Raw genomic sequence first — 17281 nt, 5'->3', positions numbered from 1 at the left:
GCCCTCGCTTGCAGGCCTGGTCCCTCCCAACTGCCCTTCCCTGCTGGCCATCTTGTGTCCACATGGGGGCAGGATCTTTGACCACATGGGGGCAGCCATCTTGTGTGTTGGAGTGATGGTCAATCTGCATATTACTCTTTTATTAGATAGGATAGAGGTCTGGTGCATGGGTGGGGGCCAGCTGGTTTGCCCTGAAGGGTGTCCCAGATCAGGGTGGGGGTTCCCTTGAGGGTTGGGGTGGCCTGGGCGAGGGGCCTGTGGTGGTTTGCAGGCCAGCCATGCCCCTCAGCGACCCAAGTGAAGGCCCTGGTATCTGGTATTTATTTATCTTCTACAATTGAAACTTTGTAGCCTGGAGTGGAGCCAAGCCTCCTGCTCGATCCATGGTGGCAGCCATTGCTGTTGGGATTTATTTATCTTCTATAATTGAAACTTTGTAGCCTTGAATGGAGGCCTGGGCCCGCCAGGGTGTGTGGAAAGCTTGGCTTCCTCCGTTGCCAGGGAAACCCAGGCCTCCCTCCTGCTCACTCTGTGGCCGCAGCCATTTTGGTTGGGTTAATTTGCATACTCGCTCCTGATTGGCTGGTGTGCATATCTGGTGGGTGTAGCGGAGTGATGGTTAATTTGCATATTACTCTTTTATTAGATAGGATATTATTATATAGGATTAATGACTAGATTCCCTATGCTCTACTTTATATCTCTGTGACTATTTTGTAACTATTTTGTACTTCTTTTTTTTAATTTATTTTTTATTTTTTTTATTTTGTACTTCTTAATTCCTTTACCATTTTCACCCACCCCCTCTTCACATCTGGCAACCATCAATTTTAATTTTTCTTCACTTTAAAAAGAGATGGTGTGGGAACTCTAATCAGAGTATACCAGATGTTCAAGGCCAACTTGCTATATACAGGTGCAAAAGCAAGGACACAGCCATCTTACTGTATTCACTGCACAGGCCTACCTTTCTTTAGCCCAAAGATTGATGTCACCATTTGGCAAGAAGCCCTTTTGTCTGAGTTAGTATGAAATATGTTACTGACCAGCCAGTGGCTGGCTGCTTGGTTGGACTGCTGTGTTAGGAATGGCTGCTATGTTTATAAGGGCTTCTGTGTTTGCTACTGTATTAGCCAGGGCTGTTTGCTGCAGCTGCTTTGGGAGACTGCTTTGAAGAACTGTTTTGTCTGATGGCTCCTTGGTAGCAATGGCTACTTGATCTGCAATAAAGACTCTCCTACAGCCTATGACTTCTCATGTCTTCTCCATCTAATACCTGGTGTCCACGGGGGTACAGCTCCTAGCAGAGGAGGCCCTGGCCTCCCACAGATGGCTAATAAGAGACTCTTCACAGGATTAGTTTATAAAGCAACTACTTCATCCTGGTCCCAAATGCTTTGTGTGCCTGAAAATTGATATTGAGAATTATTGTTTCAACATCATTGCTATTCAGTTTTGTCCAATATGTACTTTATTTTCTTAAGCATAAAGATAGAACACATATTTTGGTTGCTAGCTTGGATTCTGGAGTAAGACTTAAGTGGGTCTAAATTCAGGCCACACTTCTTAACTGGTTTTTTTTTATCGTAGCTATGATGTACAGCTTGAGTTTCCACCCATGTAAAATGGGCAGGGTGTATCCCCTGCTCATGGGGACTGTGTGAAGATTCAAAAAAATAATGAATGAGAAGTACTTAGTAAAGTGCTTGGCACACACGAAGAATTTGTTATCTGTGATATTTCTAATTTTAAAAAGATTTCAGTATCTCACTTGAAAGAAAAATGTATTTAAGGTCATAAAACTAAGCTAGAAAATCCAATTTATCAAAACCTCAATCCCTTGAGTTTCTAATTAACTAAAATATAAATGAATTTTTCACTATTATACTTTTTCTCGTTGTTACCCCAAGAATACCAGTTTCCAACTTCAGCATATTTTCTGAACAAGTGTCCTCCAAGGGTGTATTTCAAATATAGCAGTTATTTTTCCAGTTAAAACTAAGAAAGTGAAGTGAAGGAAAATTAATTTTCTGTTCTCAACAAAGGTTATTTTTATCTTTTTCAGTAGTTTTAATTTAAAGACCTATTACGATTAGCATAGCTAAATAAAGTAGATTGTGTGTTGATAGAAAATACGAGTGCAGAAACTAAACAGTGACCTGTGTGTAGCCTGCGTGTGGATATTCAGTATCCTAAATTTGCTACTCACGTGTTTAGTTTTTTTTGTTGGTGGAGTTAAAAGATTCTTTTCTATGTTGTAATTTTACCAGACTCTGTGATATTTGCAAATCTAGGACAAGTGCTGGGCTTCAGGCCATTGTGTGTTCGGTTTCACATCATCCCACACCGCTGTAGTGTAGGGGATAGGCCATTAGGGTAAGACTGGTCTACTGTGTACTCCCATGTAAGAGATCATAAATGTCAACTATCCTTTTAGTTAGTTGCTTACTTTTCAGTTTATGATGATTACTAAAGTAAATTAAATGTAGTGCTCATCTTTCTTTGAGTTTATCTGTATTTCTAATGCAAATGTAATGAGTTATAAATCAGAAAGCATTAAACCCAGCCAAAGCCTGTACAGCAAGCCCACCTAACATTCATTGTTTTTCCCAGAGCCGACTTTTTTGAAGATGAGGCAGTTGAACAGGTTTTGCAGTATAACCCTTGGTGGACTGATACGTATTCAAAGATGATGGCCTTTATGGGAAAGAGTCAGGAGCAAGAAAATCATGCTGCTTTAGGTAAGAAACTAAAAAAATAGGCTCTTTTTTTTTTTTTTAACGTCCTCATAGAGTGAGTAGGTATTTTTTTGGTTTGCTACTTTTGGAAATGGGGTCTTCAACCTGGGTTGGAAAATGCCACTCAACATTAGACTTATTTGTCTAAATTGTTCTGGAGTATGTTTTACTTCTGAATCATTGGAGTCCTTTTAAAATAGGTATTTAGTAAATTTAGGAGCATTAGCCCATAGGACATTTGTAGTTGTTGAGGAAGCAGCTTGAGAGATCTGAACATTCCTTTGTGGGAAGGCATGTGAGTGTAAGAACGGTGGGAGAAGACCCAGTTTTTATTCCCTTTGTCTGTTGGATGAATTTGATATGTCCTCCCAGTTTTTTTCTAAATGGATTCATGTAGAAGTTGTAATAGTTATCCTTATACCTGCATCAGGTGGACCAGTGTTTACCAATGACAGCTGAACTGGGGTTGGGAGTGGGATCATGAATCACAGGAGACGGCTGTGCCATATTTAACATTAAGCAAACATTATCCACAGTGTCCTTTCTTAGGTGGTCAGTTTATTACTGCCTTCTCTGGTGGGAAGTTGGTATATTAAGTGTAAATTAGAATTATAACAGTTTCAGATAGATCAAGAGTAGAAGGCCCATGTTTCCTGTCATACTGATTTGGCTTTATTTGTATATTAAAAATAAAATTTCAGTGTTTAAATTAAAGGAATACACACACACTCACATATATATCATATATATGTATACACATTAAATAGAATATAGAATCTCCCACTTAAAATTCCTCTTCTGAAAGTATCACTGTTAATGTTTAATCGTCATCCAAGGATATTTTTTTCCATTGATTTTTAGAGAGAGTGGAAGGGAGAGGGAGAGACACAGAGAGAGAAACATCGATGTGAGAGAGAGACATAGATTGGTTGCCTCCCGCCCAAGCCCCGACCCAGGCCAGGGATTGAGCCTGCAATTGAGGTACGTGCCCTTGACCAAAATAAAGCCCTAGACCTTTCAGTCCACAGGCCAACGCTCCAACACTGAGCCAGGCTATATTTTTAATGGATATGCCCGCATCTAAATATTTGCTTTAAGAAATTTATATACATAGAATCATATTCTCTTCTTACCTTACTTTTCTCAAGTTTGTGGTATATGTTGTATATCTTTTAAATTAGCACAATTGTAGCTGGCACTTTTCATCTCTCTCCAGTATTCTGTTGTATATTTGTATCATGATTGGTAGATATTTGTGCTGTTGACTACTGATGGAACTTTGGGTTGTTTACAGTTTTCTGGAGTTGTCTTCTTTGATTACTAAGCCCAGAGTAAGCTATAAGGTCTCTATTGCATGTCTTAATTTGATTTTCTGCTTGGAAAAGCAATAGCCCATTATATGTTCTATATTTAGTGTCTAACTTTATGCCTGTTACGAAATAGGTACTCAGTAAATAGTTATAGAAAAAGTAAATATTGCAGAAATCTTTTTTTGTAGTTAGGTTTTGTTAGAGTTTAGATGATTTCTACTGGATTGAAAAATTGCTACTCTAATCTTTTAGAATTGACTCTGCTGCATAAATAAACTCATTTTTAAATAATGATTCTTGTTACATTGTTTTCAGTAAATTCTTGGATTTATATTTGAATTTAAGCAGAATATAGATAGTAACTGTATATGCCATGTAGATCTGATCAGAAAATTTGCTCAAACTTAAGGATATCTACTGGTTTGAATCAGTTTCCCCAGTTTTAGCACAGTGTTTTAATGAGGTGGTGGTTGTGTAGTTATGTTTTCCGTTCACAAGGGTGAGCTAGTTGCTCTAAAAATCAAGAGAAGGCATTATTGCCATTGATTTAAATTCTAATTTGCTCTACTTTGATCATTGGTGACTGGTTCTGAGTTAGTTCTCTATGTATAATTTTAACAGATTAAGCCAGGCTGTGTATTTAACTACTGCCCTCTTGACCCTTCATCTTCATCTGACCCAGAGCATATATCCAGTCTGATGCTTCAAGAAAAAGCATAATCTGCTAAACTAGTGTGGTGATTCATTCTAAAAATTACCTTTAAAGATAGCAGGAGCTTCTGATCTAAGTTAGAACAACTTGAATGCTGTGTTGTATAGAAAATGCCTCTTTTAAATGTGTCAAGTATAGGATTAAGGATTGAATATAAGCTAAATACAGGGCTTGAAGTTTAACGCCTTGGTCCATGACAGGCTGGCAGTGTGATCTTACTGTGGAAATCCTATAGCTACCACATAAGAGTTGTCATGAGGATTGAATAAGATGATGTGTTTAACATCCTTGCTATATTGTAGTAGTTAGAAATTATTATTACTATTATTATTACTAAGTCAAATCTTTGTTGTTGAAGGTATTACATATGTCCCATTTTTCCCCCCTTGACCCCTTCTAGCCCGCCCCTGCCCCAAGCCTTCCCCACCCTATTGTCTGTGTCCATGGGTTATGCATCTCAATACAAGTTCTTTGGTTGATGTCTTCCCACCGACCCACCCAACCCTCCATTACCTCTGAGATTACACAGTCTGTTCTATGTCTCTGGATCTACTTTGATCATCAGTTTATTTTGTTCTTTAAATTCCACATATGAGTGAGATCATATGATACTTGTCTTTCTCTGACTGGCTTATTTCACTTAGCATAATACTCTCCAGGTCCCTCCATGCTGTCTCAAAGGGTAAGAGATCCTTCTTTTTCACAGCTGCATAGTATTCCATGGTGTGAATGTACCACAGTTTTTTTTTATGCACTCATCTACTGATGGGCTCTTGGGCTGTTTCCAGATCTTAGCTATTGTAAATTGTGCTGCTGTGAGCATAGGGATGCATATATTATTTCTGATGGTTTTTCAGATTTCTTAGGATATATTCTTAGAAGTGGGATCACTGGGCCAAATGGCAGTTCCATATTTAATTTTTTGAGGGAACTCCACACTGTTTTCCATAGTGGCTGCACCAGTCTGCATTCCCACCAGCAGTGCACTAGGGTTCCCTTTTCTCCACATCCTCGCCAGCACTGTCATTTGTTGATTTGTTGATGGTAGCCATTCTGAAAGGTATGAGGTGATACCTCATTGCCGTTTTAATTTGCATCTCTCTGGTGATTAGTGAGTTTGAGCATTTTTTCATATGTCTCTTGGCCTTCTGTATGTACACCTTGGAGAAGTATCTATTTAGGTCCTTTGCCCATTTTTTAATTGGATTGTTTGTCTTCCTTCTGTTAAGTTGTGTGAGTTCCTTATATATTTTGGATATTAGTCCTTTATCATTGCTCCCTGGCGCCACGGTCCCACCCAGCGCGATCACCTACAGATGTACCATTGCCAAATATGCTCTCCCATGCAGTAGGCTCCCTTTTCATTTTGATGCTGGTTTCTTTTGCTTTGAAGAAGCTTTTTATTTTGATGTAGTTCCATTTGTTTATTTTCTCCTTAATTTCCTTTGCCCTAGGACCGTGGTCGGCAAACTGTGGCCCACGAGCCACATGCGGCTCTTTGGCCCCTTGAGTGTGGCTCTTCCACAAAATACCACAGCCTGGGCGAGTCTGTTTTGAAGTGGTGTTAGAAGTTTAAGTTTAAAAAATTTGGCTCTCAAAAGAAATTTCAGTCGTTGTACTGTTGATATTTAGCTCTGCTGACTAATGAGTTTGCCGACCACTGCTCTAGGAGATGTATCTGTAAACATCTTGCTACGAGAGATGTCGGAGATTTTGCTGCCTATGGTTTCTTCTAGGATTTTTATGGTTTCACAATTTACATTAAAGTCTTTTATCCATTTTGAGTTTATTCTTGTGTATGGTGTAAGTTGGTGGTCTAGTTTCATTCTTTTTGCATGTACCCTATTTTCCCAACACATTTTATTGAGGGGTCTCTCTTGACTTCACTGTATGCTCTTGCCTCCTTGTCAAATATTAATTGAGCATAATGTCTTAGGTTGATCTCAGGGGTCTTTGTTCTGTTCCATTGATTTATATGCCTGTTCTTGTGCCAGTACCAAGCTGTTTTGATTACAATGGCTTTGTAGTATAACTTGAAATCTGGTATTGTGAGCTTGGAGTGTTGCTTCCTCTCGGATTTTTTGGGAATAGTTTGAGGGGTATAGGTGACAATTGTTCTTTAAATGTTTGTTAAAACTCTCCTGTGAAGCTGTCTAGACCAGGGTTTTTGTTTGCTGGGAGTATTTTTATTACTGCTTCTATTTCATCTTTTGTTATTGGCCTATTCGTTTCCTGATTCTTCCCAATTCAGTTTTGAGAGACGGTATTTTTCTATGAATTTGTCCATTTCACCCACATTGCCCAGCTTATTGGCATACTAGGGGCCCCGTGTACGAATGCGTGCACCTTGAAAGGAACTATGAGCTATGAAGCTGTGGTGGGCACGGGGGCAGGTCTCAGCCCACCCTCCGCCTGGCCCCTCCTACCACAGCCCCTGGTTCCCTGTCTGCCGGCAGCCCCACCACCGCTGCTCCCATGTGCTGATGGCGCTGGCCCCGCTCGCACCTGCTGACGGCACAGTGCCACTGGGGCTGGCGCCAGCAGCGGGTGCAAGCGGGGCCTGCGCTGTCAGCGGGTGAGAGCAGCAGCTGCTGCCCGATCACCCCTCAGGAACAGGGGGAGGTGGAGAAGCCCTCAGGGGTGATTGGGGCCAGCAGCTGCTCCTCGCACCCGTTGATGGCGTGGAGCGATTGGGACTGGCTCTAGGTGCCGGCAGTGGGTGCAAGCAGTGGCTCCGGCAGTGGCTGCAGGTGTGATCGGGGCCAGAGCCAGTAGCGGGTGTGAGCAAGGCTGTCACCAGCAGCAGGTACGAGAGGCGGCTGCCAGACCCAGTCGCCCCTCAGGAGCAGGGGGAGGTGAAGAAGCCCTGAGGGGCAATTGGAGCTGACAGCCGACTCGCACTCACTGATGATGCTGAGTGATCAGGGCCGGCGCTGGGGGCTGGCAATTGGTGCAAGTGGAGGCTCTGGCACCAGCAGCAGGTGCGAGTGAGCCCTTGGCAGCAGCAGGTGTGAGCGCTGGGTGGGACTGTGGCGCGCAGGAGCAAAGAATTTTCAGTAACTTCCAGAGGCTCGCCCCGATGTCAGCAACCAGCGCTCTGCCTTTGTCTGGTGCCCCCGCTCACCTGCTCCACCATCCCACCGTGGCCAGTATCCTCCATGTTCCCCGCTCTGCCACCTGCTGCCGACGCCTGCCATGTTTCGTGCACTCCACCTGGTGGTCAGCGCACGTCATAGTGACTGGTTGTTCGCTTGTTCCTCCTTTTGGTCTATTTGCATATTAGGGTTTTATATATATAGACTAGAGGCCCGGTGCATGAAAATTCATGCACTGGAGGGGAGGTCCCTCAGCCCCCTCTCACAGTCTGGGAGCCCTCAGGGGCGATCAGGGGAAGGCGACGCCCCATCACACCTCTGCTGCTGCCACTGCCGACAGCGCAAGCCTCGGCCGGCCCTGGTTACCTGACCCTCGGGCAGCCCTGGGCGGCTGGGCAGCTGCCATCGAGGCTTGCCTGGGCCTTGGGCTGGCCCTGGGCAGCTGGGGGGCTGAGTGGATTGGGGGACTCTGGAGGCAGGCGTGCAGAGTGGCTGGACCTGCCTGGGGGTGGGCCCGGCCGTGTCACCCCTGCTGCTCCGGCGTAGTTGAAGGGACTGGGTGCTGCCCTCTTGTGGCTGTGGGCGCTGCCATCTTTGTGAGGGTGTGATGGTCAATTAGCATATTCCCTCTTTCTTAGATAGGGTAGTTGTTCATAGTGTTTTCTTACAACGCTCTGTGTTTCTGTGGTGTCAGTTGTTACTTCACTGCTTTTATTTTATTATTTGGCTCCTCTCTCTTTGTTTCCTATGAGTCTAGATCAGTCGGCAAACTCATTCGTCAACAGAGCCAAATATCAACAGTACAACGATTGAAATTTCTTTTGAGAGCCAAAATTTTTCAACTTAAACTTCTAACGCCACTTCTTCAAAATAGATTTGCCCAGGCCGTGGTATTTTGTGGAAGAGCCACAATCAAGGGCCAAAGAGCTGCATGTGGCTCATGAGCCGCAGTTTGCTGACCATGGGTCTAGATAACAGTTCATCTATATTGTTTATCTTTTCAAAGAACCAGCTGTTGGTTTCATTGATTTTTTTAAATCTCTGTGTCATTTATTTCTGCTCTAATATTTATTATTTCCTTCCTTCTCCTTATTTTGGGCTTCTCTTGATTTTTTTTAAAATATATTTTTATTGATTTCAGAGAGGGAGAGAGATGGAAACATCCATGATGAGAGAGAATCATGGATTGGCTGCCTCCTGCAAGTCCCCCACTGGGGTTTGAGCCCACAACCCGGGAATGTGTCCCTGACCAGAATCGAACCTGGGTTCTTTCAGTTTGCAGGCTGACGCTCTATCCACTGAGCCAAACCGGCTAGGGCTTGTTCTCTTTTAAATTCTTTTAAAGTGTAGGGTTAAATATTTTATTAGTGATTTTTGTTGTTTTTTGAGGTAGGCCTATAGTGCCATGAACTTCCCTCTCAGGACTGTTTTTGCTGTGTCCCAGAGATTTTGGATTATTGTGCATTTACATTTGTTTCCAGGAAGTTTTTTCCTGAATCTCATTGATATCCCATTCTTTAATAATATGCTATGTAGCCTCCATATGTTTTAATGTTTGAGTGCTTTTACTGTAGTTGATTTTTAATTTCTTGCTATTGTTATCTGAGAAGATGTTTGATATGGTTTCAGTCTTCTTGAACTTGTAGAGACTTGTTTTGTGTCCTAACATGTGGTCTATCTTTGAGAATGACCCATGTGCACTGAGAAGATTGTATATTCTGCCTCTTTAAGGTGAAATGTTCTATAAATGTTAATGAAACCCATCTGATCCAGTGTGTTATTTAGAGTCTCTGTTTCCTTGTTAATTTTTTGTCTGGAAGATCTATCCCGTGAAGTCAGTGGAGTGTTAAAGTTTTCTTCTATGACTATATTATTGCCAGTGTCTCCTTAAAGTCCTCCAGAAGTTTTTTATATATATTTAGGTGCTCCTATTTTGGGTGTTTATATGTTTACCAGAGTTATATCCTCTTTAAGGATTGATCACTTTAGTAGTTCTCTTTATTGTCTCTTGTGATGGCCTTTATTTGGAAATCTTGTGTCAGATATGAGTCTTGCCACCTCAGCTTTTATTTCATTTCAATTTTTATGGAAAAAATTTTCCATCCCTTTAGTCTCATCCTGTGTGAGTCTTTTATTCTGAGGTGGGTCTCCTGAGATAGCATATAATTGGATTATGTGTTTGTATCCAATTCAGTTGCCCTGTGTCTTTTGATGGGGATATTTCATCAATGACATTTACTGTTATTATTGAAGGTACTTGTTTATTGCCATTTTAATTCTGTATGCCTACGTTTCTCTCTATTTCTTTTCATTACAGCAGTCCCTTTAGCATTTCTTATAGTACTGGTTTGGTGGTGATAAACTCCTTTAGCCCTTTTTGTCTGGGAAGCTCTTTATTTCACCATCTATTTAGATTGATAGCCCTGCTGGATATAATAATGTTGGTTTCAGATCCTTGCTTTTCATTAACTTGAATACTTCATGCCATTTCCTTCTGGCCTATAGACTTTCTGATAAGAATTCAGCTGACAGCCTTATGGGAGCTCCTTTGTAGATAACAAATTGCTTTTTTCTTGCTGCCTTTAAGATTCTTTCTTTGTCTTTATTTTTTGGCATTTTAATTATGGTATGTCTGGGCATGAGCATATTTTGGTTCTTCTTTCTTGGACTCTCTATGTCTTCTGAACTTGTGTGACTTTTTCCTTTACCAGGTTAGGGAAGTTGGCTGTCATTATTTTTTCATACCCATTCTCTACTCCTTGCTCACTTTCTTCTCCTTCTGGCTCACCGATAATGTGAATGTTGTTAAGTTTCATGGTTTCCCACAGCTCCCTTAAGCTGCCCTCCTGTTTTTAAATTATTTTTTCTATTTGGGTTTCTGATTGAGTGATTTTTGTTCTACTCTGTTTTCTAATTCACTGATCTTGGCTTTTTCCAATCTGCTGTGTGTTCCTTCCACTGTGTTCTTTATTAGTGCTGTGTCATTCTTCATAGTTACTATGTCTTTTCTCATACTGTTGGTCATTTTTGCCATTATTATTCTGAACTCTATGTCTGATAAACTTCTTATCTCCATTTCATTTATCTCTTCTTCCAGGTAATTCTCTTGTTCTTTCACCTGGTGCTTCTCTTTTTGTCTCTCCATTTTGGCTGCCTGCTTGGATTTGTGTCTGTGTATTAAGTAGCTCTACTAGGACTTTGAACCTCTAGTGCAGGACAATGTCAGATGCTATTTGTGACTGGCCCTGAGTCCCCTGTTTGGAGCTATCAGCAATCCACAGCCTGTGGCTCCTCTGCTGGGGCTGGGTGCCTTTGGAAAGGACTAGAATGTGCACCAGGGTCTGCTTTTCCTATCCCTGGGCCAGAAGGAGATCAGGCAAAGACTCAAAGCTTCCAGAGACTCTCCTCTGCCAGCAGTCTGATTGTTCTCAGTCTTGATTAGCCTCAAGCTACCAACCACTGGGTGGGGAAGAGGTCTTCCAATAGCATGGGACAACTGCCTTTCCCCCAGTCAAAAACCACCTGGTCAGCAAAGATCCTCTGGTAAAAGTTGTCCACAGTGTGAAGGAAGGACTCAGCACAGGAAACCGGTTGGCTGCCCTCTGAGCTCCAACCCCAGGGTCCCCAAGCCGGGACTCTCTTCACACGGGTGCAGTCAACTCTGCCCTCTCTCTGCTGGAGCCCCAGGTGAGTGGCTACACACGAAATTTTGTACATTGGCCCTTTAAGAGGGTGCCTGCATTTCCAACCATCTCTCCCGGCAGACAGCAGCCCTGCTGCTTTTCACAGCCAGATGTTCTGTGGGCACCTTTCTCAGCTCTGGTGCTCAGCTTGGGGTTTAGAACCCAGACTTCTCAGTGGGAACCCCCCCACCTTCAGCCTCTGTCTGTGGGAGCCCAGCTAACCATTTCTCATCTTCGCATTCCTCCTAGTCTCTGTGAGCTCACCTTTCCATCCTTGGTTGTCAGGGTTCTCTCCAGCTAGTCCTCAGTTGATTTTCCAGATGGTTTTTCTGTATTTCAGTTAGAGTTCCAGTTTGGTCCTAGGAATGTCAGTGTAGCTTCCACTTACTCTGCCGCCATTTTGGAATCAGTCAGAAATTATTATTATTATTATTATTATTATTATTATTATTAAGTAAAATCAATGGCAGGAGAGCAAGGAATTGAATGGCTCTCTGTGAAATTACAATTTTTGTGCATTTACAAAGCTTTAAAAGGGAGTTCTTTGTTAGTGAGATTTTTCTTTCAATTTTTTTCTGTGTTCAATTATTTGAGGCCCCCTGAATTGGAGTAATACATTGAAATGTGCTAAACCAGAATAAAATATGGGAGAAAAGAAGTAAACCAAGAAATAAACCTTCAAGTTCTCCAGGAGCGTGCTGCTGCTCTCGTTTTCCCTCCTTTTCCTCTCTTCCCTTTGCCTCCAGGCCTCCTTCCTCTTAAGCTCCCTGGTCACATGTTGCCAGACAGATATAACAGTGCAAGTGTGAGGGGCCTTTGACTCCTCCTCATCTATATTATGCTATAGTTGTTTTCAGTTTCAGATAAGCCTCTTGCCTCCATTATGATTCTTGTCATTTTCTTCATAGCCCTGAGTTACAGTGCAGGTACTTTCATTAATCTCTTCAGTTTTGTCATGGTCCTGACCTTTCTCCCCAAAGGCTTGTAATTGCAAGTGTTAAATGCTATGCTTCTGCTGAGCTCCAATTTCATGAGGATGGATTTTCCATGTTGTCTTTCACTGACACTTTGCATTTATAGTCAGTGAACTTCCTAGCAGGGACAGCCTTAAGGAAGTAGAGCTGTGAGTCTCAGCTGGGAAGTTGTAGCCACTGCAGGGCTAGCCATTTAGACCAGCGGTTTGAATGTAACAGATTTTTTCTGGTCCCTTTGCTGTGTTCCCAGAAAGTGTACAATAATGGATTTGCATTCATCTGAGAGGAGCCAGATCATGGATGATTTAGTTGTTGACCCACAGAAGATAAGGTTTTTGGGGTGGGGTGTTTAGACGGGAAGATTTAAAGTAACTAAACTAGAAAATGTTTCACATGAAGTAAGAAGGTCACTTTGCATTTTTAGGGGAGCCTCTTTGCAGTCATCAAATGTATTGATGGTGTTTTTAAGGCTTGGAGGTGGGCTTGGGCCGTTTGCTTCAATACCAGGACACCAGTTTCTACCCTGAACTAGGGGCCCGGTGCACGATATTCGTGCACTGGGATTGGGGGGTCCCTCAGCCCAACCTGCCCCCTCTCACATACTGGGTGCCCTCAGGGGATATCCTACTGATGGCTTAGGCCCGCTCCCCACTCTCCTTTGTGGGAGGCAACCGGGCTGATCAGGGGAAGGCACCAGCCCCATCACCCCACTGCTGCAGCCACTACCAGTCACCACAGCCACGAAGGTGTTTTCATCAACACGGACTCCAGTCCCTTCACCAAGAAAAAATGACAACTTTCTTTAGGGAGGGAGAGACAGAGAGAAACATCAATGTGAGAGGGACACTTTGATTGGTTGCCTCCTGTATGAGCCCTGACCATGGGCGCCAGGCTGGGGGGCATGCAGGGACCCCTGGGCCGCACGCAGTGGTGGCCCCCAAGGGTCTCCACACACCCCAGAGGCCAGCAGCCAGCCCCCCATCATGTGCGCCAGGCTGGGGGCGTGGACCCAAACTGCCTCTTGGTGCTGGAGCATTCCCAAGCGGCTGGGGGCACAATGGTGACAGGGGATGTTTCCACCCCGCCCCGCCCCCAGCCCCTTGGCTCCTGCACCTATAGGCTCAAAGTGGCCAGGGGGCGTTCTGGGAACCCTGCCACTCAGGACCTAAGCAAGGGGCCTACAGGCTCGGACTGGCCTGGGTCCTGAGGATGTTTGCGGGACCCAGCCCCTTGGCGCCTGCACCCTTAGGCTCCAAGTGGCCAGGGGGCATTCTGGGACCCTGCCCCTCAGGACCTAAGTGCAGGCCTACAGGCTCTGATCGGCCTGGGTCCCGAGGATGTTTATGGGACCCAGGCTGCTCAGGACCTAAGCGCAGGCCTACAGGATCTGAGAGGCTTGGGTCTGAAGGATGTTTCCCAGACCCCAGACTGCTGCAAGTGTTTGGGGGCGGGAACATAGCGACACGGGAATGTTCCCGCCCCGCCAAGGCTCCCAGTGGCCAGGGGGCTTCTGGGGCCCCTGCCACTCAGGACCTAAGCGCGGGCCTACAGGCTCTGAGTGACTTAGGTCCCAGCCCCCAGACTGCTGCAAGTGTTTGGGGGCGGGAATGTTCCCGCCCACCAAGGCTCCCAGTGGCCAGGGGGCGTTCTGGGGTCCCCGCGGCTCAGGACCTAAGCGATCCCGCCTGGGTCCGGAGGATGTTTAGGGGACCCAGGCCGCTCAGGACCTAAGCGCAGGCCTACAGGCTCTGAGCAGCCTGGGTCCAGAGGACGTTTACAGGACTCAGGCTGCTCAGCACCCGCATATGCAAATTAACCGCCATCTTGTTCGCTCTGATTGGCTGTGGGCGTAGCGAAGGTGCGGTCAATTTGCATGTTTGGGTATTATTAGGTTAGATGAATGGAGCTTTCAGCAGGCTTTTATACGCCTGTAGTTTATTCATAGAAGTATAATTAATTGGAATGTCCTGAACTATATGCACAGTTGCTCTGTAGTGCAGCTAAGTCATACAAGTGCTTGACATATGTTACTCCTGATGGCAATCATCCAAGTCTTGTTGGCGCTGCGTCTGCTGTGCAAACCCCCGCTATTCCTTTTGGTGATATGATTTACAGCTCTAATAAAAAAGGTCTTGGGTTGCTCAGACTTTTGATTTCTCTAGTGATTTTTCTGGTTTGTTGTTGTTATTATTTACCATCCATGGTTTCTTTGCTTGAATTTAAGAATTTAAATGTGTCTGTGTATTATTAATGAAGTTCTTAGGCCAAAATGGAACTTGACACACTCAGAAAAGCTCAGACAAGTTTTTTTTTAAATCCTCACCTGTGGATATTTTTTCATTGCTTTTTAGCGAGAATGGAATAGAGAGGGAAAGACAGAGAAATATTGATGTGAGAGAAACACATCGATGGGTTGCCGCCTGCACGAGCCTTGAGGGCCCGGGCCGGGGAGGAGCCTGTAACTGAGGTATGAGACCTTGACCTGAATTGAACCTGGGATCCTTCAGTCCACAAGTTGACACTCAATCCACTGAGCCAAACTGGCCAGGACAGAAAAGGTATTTTGAGGAAAGGCTAAGGGCTGCCTAGAATGCAGGAATTCAGAAGAGTACATTCAAGTAGGCTTTTCCTAGTTATAGAGTCATGGAAAGTGACCTATGATATGTGGAAGTACTTGTGGGTAATGTAACTTCACATCTTTCAGTTTCCAGGTCAACCGTTACAAATCATTAAACATATACAGGTGTGATTATTTGTAACGTGATGAGCTGATGGATCATTTAATGGTTTTGGATACACTTACCTTGTGATTCAGAATTATGTGGAAGAAGTCGTTATTGCTCAACTAAGATACAAAGGCTTTCCCTATTGAGGTAGCATCATTTCTGGCACTTCCCTACATCAGCTAAACTAATGAACGTCTCCAAAGTTACACCTAAAGGAGTAACCGTCTCAAACCTTTTTGCTGAATACTAGGGGTCTTGAAATGCTTTGTCAGGCATACTTTCTTCATGCAATGTGTTTCTTACAATTTCCTTAAGTCAGATTAATGAGCTTCTGTTTAAATTAAGGGGTCTTGATATGAGCCCTTATTTTGTTGTTTTTTTAAATGTGTCTTACAGAATGCTTTACCTGACACCTGCAGCATAAAGTTTAAAAATATGCACATTTTTTATGTTGCTTCCCAGCAAATTAAATAAATGCATTCTCAGTCATTTGTCATTTATGGAAGTAATGCTTGTGCAAATACATTTTTTTGTTTTATTTTTTAAACATTTTTGAAAAAAATAATTATAAAATATATTGTAAAACCCTTTTTTGGTGTTGTGTATTTTAATGAGCAAAAGAGTATTGCCTTTCGTGACTTCAGAAAGTGTACTTGAGATTGTTTTCCCTGGGGGAGGCCACAAACCTGCTGCAAGGAAGCCTTCAAACCAAAACAAGCCGTGTTAGACTTCAGGCTGCTCTGAGAGGACAGAGTGAGTTTGGAAAACTATGTGTGTGAGTGATCTGTCCTGTTTCTTCCTCTGGCTTTGCTCAGGGGTGAGTGCACAAGGGCAGCCTTTGTTGAGAAGAGACAGGGACTTGGACGCTGGCCAGCAGGAGACAGGTCGTAGGCCATGTTTTACTTATTACACCAGCTAGGAACTGAGCACATCCATGTTGTTAGCTGTTATTCTCTCAAAGACAAAAATGTATTTTACTTGGTTTGTATAGTAATGAGGAACCATTAAAGCTCATGTTTTGTTCGTATTTGAAGATACATACTTTGTGATAGCTTGCCTAAATTGTAGGCATCAAAGTAAACTTAGAAGGACCTACAGTCTCATATTGTAGATATAACATGTTTTTTAATCATTAGCATTTAGGTGTTTTAGTTTATTTGTTTTTCTTATCTATGTACCAACATTTGGAAAGGTGCCTGATATGTAAAAAGAAATAGCTTTTCCCTTTTCTATCAATTGTATTCAATAACGGAAATAGGGAAAATATTGTATTTGCAAGTGACAAAAACTGAAAAGAATGTTTTGAAGTAACTTTTAGCAAGAAAAGCAACAGATCTACTTTGTAAGTTGGTGTTTCCAGTGGAAAAAATCGATTACTGAACAAAGTGCTGGCACAACTAATTCTGGAATCTTAAAGCATATGAAAAAATAACTTTATTTTTTTTTCAATCCAGATGAAGACTTAAAAATTTTTTAAAAAAAGTATTTTATTGGTTTTTTACAGAGAGGAAGGGAGAGGGATAGAGAGCTAGAAACATCGATCAGCTGCCTCTTGCACACCTCCTACTGGGAATGTGCGCACAAGCAAGGTACATGCCCTTGACCGGAATCGAACCTGGGACCTCTCAGTCCGCAGGCCGACGCTCTATCCACTGAGCCAAACCAGTTAGGGCTGAAGATTTAAATTTAAGAAAGAAAACAGTAAATCTTAAAGAAAAGGAGATGTTTATTTCTTCAGGTGTTGGGGAAACCTTATTGAAGGCTACAAATACAGACTCTTGCGTGGATTTTGTTTTGTTGTTGTTATTTTAAATGATGGCATATTAGGCTACACAAGAAACACATAATTCATGGCACTCTCCTGCTGGCCAGCATCCAAGACCCTGTCTCTTCTCAACAAAGGCTGCCCTTGTGCACTCACCCCTGAGCAAAGCCAGAGGAAGAAACAGGACAGATCACTCACACACATAGTTTTCCAAACTCACTCTGTCCTCTCGGAGCAGCCTGAACTCTAACACGGCTTGTTTTGGTTTGAAGGCTTCC

The 17281-nt window shown here is 43.2% G+C and overlaps 1 protein-coding gene across 3 annotated transcripts in view; it reads left to right on the top strand.

Moving 5' to 3' along the window:
* The window catches only part of SHQ1 (SHQ1, H/ACA ribonucleoprotein assembly factor), a 148337-nt gene that overhangs the window by 66385 nt on the left and 64671 nt on the right, over positions 1 to 17281 (top strand). For all 3 annotated transcript variants that reach the window (XM_008154136.3, XM_054729489.1, XM_054729490.1), the window contains exon 6: positions 2614 to 2741. In XM_008154136.3, the coding sequence (XP_008152358.3) occupies positions 2614 to 2741 (128 nt within the window). The remainder of the gene's footprint in view (positions 1 to 2613; positions 2742 to 17281) is intronic.

Source organism: Eptesicus fuscus, chromosome 18, assembly GCF_027574615.1.
Source record: "Eptesicus fuscus isolate TK198812 chromosome 18, DD_ASM_mEF_20220401, whole genome shotgun sequence".
NCBI lineage: Eukaryota > Metazoa > Chordata > Mammalia > Chiroptera > Vespertilionidae > Eptesicus > Eptesicus fuscus.
The sequence above is the reverse complement of the archived record's forward strand: the minus strand, read 5'-3'. Positions and strand labels throughout refer to the sequence as shown.